This window comes from Topomyia yanbarensis, chromosome 2, assembly GCF_030247195.1.
Source record: "Topomyia yanbarensis strain Yona2022 chromosome 2, ASM3024719v1, whole genome shotgun sequence".
NCBI classification, from domain to species: domain Eukaryota; kingdom Metazoa; phylum Arthropoda; class Insecta; order Diptera; family Culicidae; genus Topomyia; species Topomyia yanbarensis.
Genome location: NC_080671.1, coordinates 350,478,879 through 350,485,650, shown reverse-complemented (window position 1 = coordinate 350,485,650; position 6,772 = coordinate 350,478,879). Strand labels below are relative to the sequence as shown.

At 36.1% G+C, this 6,772-nt stretch overlaps 2 protein-coding genes across 2 annotated transcripts; both read right to left on the bottom strand.

Moving 5' to 3' along the window:
* Positions 1-1,222: 1,222 nt before the first annotated feature.
* On the bottom strand, positions 1,223-2,090 carry LOC131684228 (uncharacterized). Its single transcript, XM_058966919.1, has 2 exons — positions 1,933-2,090; positions 1,223-1,853 (listed from the first exon to the last, which is right to left on the bottom strand). The coding sequence occupies exons 1-2, from the start codon at positions 2,053-2,055 to the stop codon at positions 1,314-1,316; spliced, it is 663 nt and encodes a 220-aa protein (XP_058822902.1). The 5' UTR covers positions 2,056-2,090; the 3' UTR covers positions 1,223-1,313.
* A 441-nt stretch (positions 2,091-2,531) lies between these two features.
* LOC131684231 (uncharacterized) lies at positions 2,532-3,284 on the bottom strand. The gene is made up of 2 exons (XM_058966923.1): positions 3,186-3,284; positions 2,532-3,120 (listed from the first exon to the last, which is right to left on the bottom strand). Exons 1-2 carry the CDS (start codon positions 3,228-3,230, stop codon positions 2,587-2,589), a joined length of 579 nt encoding a protein of 192 aa, XP_058822906.1. The 5' UTR covers positions 3,231-3,284; the 3' UTR covers positions 2,532-2,586.
* Between the last annotated feature and the right edge of the window lie 3,488 nt (positions 3,285-6,772).

Below are 6,772 nucleotides of genomic sequence, written 5' to 3'. Positions count from 1 at the left end.
TTCTTATATAGACTTCGAGCTGACCTAAAAGCTTTGTATTCATCACGCTGACGCCAGTTCCAAGCTTTTCTCATATCCTTCTTCATTCTTTCAAGCTCAGCCCTCCACCAAGGGGTTCCACTAGTCGATTTAATAGTACGAAGTGGACAAGCTTCTTCGTAGGATGCTACTATGAATAAGTTTATCGTATCCACGACATCATCTAAGTCGTTTAGATGAATAGTCACCAAGTCACCAAGTTTTCCAAAAATAGGTCCCAGTGTGTAGATTTAGGATTACGATATGTTATCACATTCAAGGTTACATCCAAATGATCGAAAAGTATATATTTATGATCGGATAGTGACGGTTCAGTTTGATTTGGAACCTGCCAATTTCCCAGCTCACACGAAATTATTTCAGAGCAAAGCGTTATGTCTAACACCTCTTCTATCACAGTCCTCGCAAAAGTTGGTCGGTTTCCCACATTCAAAATATGGATAATAAATATCTTAATAAACATAAATTACCACGTTGCTGTCATATTGTTCTCTTATTCAAAAAAAAATTACAAAAAACATGGTTATCAAAAATGTACAGAGAATTTTATACTAGATACAGAACCGATTCAAATGAATCCCCAAACTATTTGTACGGTTAAGTAACTACGATTTTCATCCGAACAAGCTTTTAAAGTTTCAAGATGCCAAAATATTGAAGAAGTCCTCATTTTAAAAACACTAGTAATAACAATTGATAAGATAAATTTCGAGCACATCAATTTGAGCTTTAATCATATTAAGCTATTTACTATTTATTTAATCATATTAAGCTGTACATGTTGGTATAGAATAATTCTGTTAACTCACGAAACTCAACAATTTGATGTTTAGTAGAGTGCTCTTATTGACAATGAGTCACTTATACTAACGATTGCAAAAATATCAAACAAAGCACTATGAGAAAATCACCATCGCTCGTTAAACGAAGAAAGAACACTCCACCTATATCTTGAATTGCGCCGTTATGTCACTCATAACTAAATTTAATTGGAAAGCAAATTGCTCTTCCTATTGAGCGTAATGAGGCCTTCCGTCTTACCGAACTGCTGAGAATAGGTGAACATTTCGTCTGTAGAGTATTGCGAGTAGATCGTTCGTGCGAACGTTCAATTACTGTTCTCCTCTTTCTCGGTAACCATGAGAAAAACAACACAAATTACAAACAATTGAACAACACTATCTATCGGCGAATGAGTTGAATCATTTATTGACAGATCGCTGTTTCACCTTTCCAATAATATAATACTAACACTAATTGAAAACAAATTGATATCACTCGACTTTCTTCGGTTCCAATTCGTTGGAAGTTTTCTGTAGTGTTTGGACGGTAACATCGTACAGCTGTTTCAACGCAGTTTGAAACTGTTCAGATACACCTTGACCTTCTTCACGCAATCGATCGCCAGCTTTCTGGGCTTCGGTAACCAGTGCCTGAATGTTGGCCTGAACGCTTTCCTGGTATTCTTTAGCTTTCTCGACTACCTCCGGATTTTGTTCACTGAGCTTCTTCGTTGTTTCCGAAATTTTAGCATTCAAATCTTTAACGATCGGTTCAAATGCACTCGCTTGTTTTTGAGCTTCCTCCTGGATGGTGTTCTGAATAGCTTTGAGTTGTTCAATGTATTTGTTGGTGTTCTTTTTAATGGTTTCGATAACCTCTTCATTCGATTGGAAACCGAGCGACTTTAGAACACTTTGTTGCGTTTCAACGAACGCTTCCTGAACCTTGGCGCCAAAATCAGTGAGGGTTTTGAAGAAAGAAGTGTCTTCCGCCACGGCGGGAGCATCTCGGGTAACACGGGCCAGTGAAACCTGCCATTGGCAAAAACAGAAGAGCACATCGAACAGTAATTAGTACCGATGTCACGTCTTATCGCAATCATAAACATACCTGCACGAGACAGAGAGCTACAATTATTAGCACCAGTTTGGCCATCTTGGAACGTTCTACTAATACAGGGGACCACGTCGTTTTGCACTGTCTGAAATCAGAACCTTGACTAATCGGATGCATTAGCGTCTTGTTGATTTTATATACCGCACAAACTCGGAGATGCTTGAATGCTCCTCACAGGTGATCGGTTATTGCAAGCGCTTGCCTGAGCTTAGTTGCCCTGCCCTGCGCGGGCAGTTATCGGTAAAGTGCAAGGTTCTGCTGATACCGAATCGTCATATTCAAACAGAGTAGACTTAGGTCAGCTCTAAGATGTGGTTAGAACGAATTGAAGATAATCGAAATCATAATAAACCCGGGGACATTGTTGCTTATTTAAAAAAATGCAATTTCAATAAGGAAGGAATGTGAAATTTCATTTAGCTGAAATTACAAACATCAACTTAGATGTTTTGAAAACTATTCAAATGATTTTCATAATTCACCTTAAAGATTAAATTTGAACTCGTTAATATTTCTCATGCGATGAAAATAAAAGAAAGACATATGCAATCCCGTAACGGTTTATTTCAGAATCAGGCGCATCAAATCCTTATTTGTCCATCACAATCAGTTCTATGCTAGTGCAGCAATAGTACACCCAAACTAATCTTAGACCGTTTTCGTTTTCTTGGATTCTAGCTCGCTTGCTGTCTGCTGCAGATTTTGTACGGTCAGATCGAACAATTGCTTCAGGGCGGTCTGCAATTCATCGGTAGCACCGCGGCTTTCCTCTTTCAAGCGCTCGCCAGCCTTTTGGGCTTCCGTCACCAACGACTGAATACTGTTCTGAACAGACTCCTGGTACTCCTTGGCCTTCTGAACCAGTGCCGGATTTCGTTCGCTTAACTTTTGCGTGGTTTCAGCCAATTTAGCATTCAGATTTTTGACCACTGGTTCAATTTGTTTCGAATGTTTTTCAGCGTGCTTTTGGAGCGTCGTGTGCACGGCCTTGAGCTGTTCCACATATTTATGGGTGTTGTTCTGCAAAGTTTCCACCACATCCTTATTGGATTGAAACCCGAGCGACTTGACGACACTTTCTTGAGTATCGGTGAGAGCCTTTTGAACATGGTTTCCGAAATCGGCGATATTTTTGAAAAAATCTTCCGCTGCGGCTGGAGGGGTAACGCGTGCTAACGATACCTGAACGTGGGATGGGATGGTAAGATTCAAACATAACTGTTAAATGGAATAATACCGAAACATACCTGCACGAAGCAAACGGTGAGAACAATTTGAACCAATCTTGCCATGTTTGACCTAAACTATTCACGAACGATGCTGACAAGTCACACCAAATGCCGAATTCGGGACTGGATTGTAGAGTTATTTTACCTTCGACTTTATATATACGACAACGATTTGAACATGAATCGAAAATACAAATAAGTTCGTTGGAACCAAATCCATCATATCAATGCACAAACAATGATTGAAAGTATATAGACTAAGGCAAATAAGCTTCAGTATGAGCAATTCATCAAATCTCTACGAAATATTATTTGTACGGTGCATAGCTAGGTCAATGGCCAACCTGTGTGAAACTTGGATGGACGCTACCTAATCTATCTCAGCCCCTCTATTCATGACGTATTCTAATGACTCAACTTCAAACAAGAAATCGAACAACACCATTTCAAAGAATAAACTATTTGTATTGGAAAATGAATTTCTTTGAGCTTTACTAATGTTTTTGCTTTCATGACATTTCTCTAATGCTAATATTTTCGGCTATTCAAACTTCCAATTAGCCGAAAATAAAGCTTTAAATTTTTTTTTCGATTTTTTACCTGGAAATTATAAATGCGAAAAATTTCTTATCGCTACGGCGATTACGGGTAAGAACGACACCTTTATTCTAAAATTCCACAAAGCTGATAAATTTTATTTGCAAAATTATTTTTGCATGTATTTTGTTATTTATTTATTTATTTATTCATTTATTTATTTACTTATTTATGTATTTATTTATTTATTTATTTATTTATTTATTTATTTATTTATTTATTTATTTATTTATTTATTTATTTATTTATTTATTTATTTATTTATTTATTTATTTATTTATTTATTTATTTATTTATTTATTTATTTATTTATTTATTTATTTATTTATTTATTTATTTATTTATTTCACTCTGCCAAATTTCGCCTTGGTGGAAAATAATTTAGGTAAAACTTATTTTGCTTCATTAAGGAGAAACCAATAACTAAACCAGTTATGGAACTTGTTTTGACTTCGTCTCATCAGAATACGACACTAACTTAGGAGGGCGCCGGTGGTAGAGTAGTAAGCGTGACCGCCACTCATTCCAGTTTGCCTGGATTCAATTCCAGCCGTGGTCGTCGAGATTTTTCTGGGGTGAAAAAAAATCTGTGGTCACGTCTTCCTTCGGAAGGGAAGTAAAGCCGTTGTCCCCGGTCCATAAGTTGATGGATCGTTATCTGGTGATAGTGGAGTCACCTCTCTGGCGTCGGTAAAGAAGAAGTAGAATCCAACTTCTATACTTACTAACAAATATCCTCCTCCCGTGATACTTGTAGAGAGGGCAGTAGTATATACGGCCTCTGGCAAAAGCAAGTATCGGACTAACCATTTCTTCCTTTTCGTTCCGCGATCTAGGTTCGGGCCTGGCCTGCACCGGTATTGATCAATAATCACTTTAGGATTACCAGGAGTTGCACATTGAAAGATGTTTCGCTACTCCCAAGCATAATTATTTATTTATTCCCTGTGCAACTTCAGCTAGTCCAGATCAATAAGGAGTAGCAGCCAGGGGTGGATGCACAAGCTCAAGCTCAGAATCCGACATTAACTTAGTGACAGACAATGTGGCCTTTTCTGCATATGACCAGATCCAAAGATTTTCAATCTTAATGAACTTATGTGAGCTTTGAATTTCTATGTTTGGGGCGTTTCTTCAGCGATTTCACTTAAATCTTTGCCTTCACACGCGGAAAAAATCCGTTCATAAATTCATGAACAAAAGTTCACGATTTCGTGAACTGAACGATTTACGAAAACTGTCACCAACTTCCTGAAATTATGAATAATAAACCTCGTATTCATCAAACTATTTGTGTTTTCTAAAAACCAGTTCGCCTCAAATATATACATGGCGTTAAATTAGAATGTTTGGTTGTTGCTACCTGAACATATTTAGTTTTTGTCAAACGTTGTTCATGATTTCAAGAGCTTATTCGCGATTCTTGTGAGTTCTCATGACGTTAGCAGGATTACAGTTCATGATTTCAAGATCTTAGTTGCGATGTTCGTAATTTCTATTTAAGTTATCGTGAGATTTTAGTCATGAGTAGAGTGATTCGTGTTTATGATTTCATGATCTTTGTAACGATTTTAAATATTTTTGTCGCGAGTTGTGTGATTTGTGCTCATGATTTCAAGGTCTAAGTCGCGATTTTTTTAACTTTTCTTCGTGTTATCGTGATAATTTAGTCATAAATAGAGCAATTCATGTTCATGACTTCAGGATCTTAGTCACGATTTTTAGAAATTTTTGTCACTAGTTGTGTGATTTGTGTTCATGATTTCAGGATCTTAGTCGCGATTTTCTTAAATTCTGTTCATGTTATCATGATATTTTATTTTAGAGCTTACTTTCAAAGGGTAATGACATGATATTAGCAGTTTTATCATGGTATTCGTCAATTCTCTTCACCTTGTCGTGATCTATTATTTTTTGGTTACTAACGGTTTTTTACTCGGAATAACGTGACAATATGAACTGGATCATTAAAATAAGACTTATTCGCGATATCTGGTTCTGTGAACTATATCACGCACACTATTTGGGGTTCTCAGTGCAATTTTAGTTTTCACATCACAATGAACCTCATCAAATGAATAACGATGTTCGAGGTCCTAATAGTTTTTTTATATATTTTTTCCTTTTTGATTTCGACTATGTTAGTCACGTGATTATTTTGTGAACCATTTCACGAGCACAGATATTGGATCATGACTAATATATTAGGGATCATGAATTAGTTCACGAGGATTGAATGGATTCATGAATAATCCGAATTTCGTAAAATAGTTCACGAAAAAATAGTTAGAATAGTTTGATTTTGTGAACTAATGTTCCTATATCTATGAAAAAAAAAACATTAGTCAACCTTTGGTAACCTAGCGGAAACCGTGACTAAAGTTCACAAAACAAAAACAAATAATTCTACTAATGAAAACGTTATGCAGGCGATACTGAAGGAAAATTGAATTGAGCATAAAGAAATCGTTAACGATTCGTATTCGAAACAAGAGTAATTTTTGTCTGTTTTAGTGGAATTGTCGCCATAATTATAAACAAAATTTTCACTTGGTAATTTCAGTTAATTTTCATACAATTCTTTGTATTATCGTAATTATTTGGGAAAATTCTCTTAGTTTTTCATACGGGTTTTTGAAACTTTTGTTTCTAATTTTTGAATCAAAAAAAACAAAAAAGGCGCTTCACCGATTGACACGTGGTTCAGAAATTTCGTATCCATATTTTGTACTGCTAGGCAGTGTGAGAAAACAAATGTTAATTGCAAGCATTGTACTGAATGGAATGACCTTTTTTACAGTATTTGTTAGTAAATAGTTTCACGAATATGAAAAATTTGTAAAACAACACTGATTAGTTACCACTATTACTTTAGTTCCGATGGACTGAGCTGCCTTGTAAGCCACCTTTTTATTTGATTTGCACATTATTATTTACATACAAAAAGACGAACACTGACTTCAAACTGCAAACATTGCGATGCCTAAGGTCGATGTTGACCGCGAGAC

Coding starts and splice junctions, on each gene's coding strand:
- LOC131684228 (XM_058966919.1), bottom strand. CDS start 2,055: ATGCATCCGATTAGTCAAGGTTCTGATTTCAGACAGTGCAAAACGACG. Junction 1,854..1,932: donor TAGCTCTCTGTCTCGTGCAG/GTATGTTTATGA, acceptor TGCCAATGGCAG/GTTTCACTGGCCCGTGTTAC.
- LOC131684231 (XM_058966923.1), bottom strand. CDS start 3,230: ATGGCAAGATTGGTTCAAATTGTTCTCACCGTTTGCTTCGTGCAG. Junction 3,121..3,185: donor TCACCGTTTGCTTCGTGCAG/GTATGTTTCGGT, acceptor TCCCACGTTCAG/GTATCGTTAGCACGCGTTAC.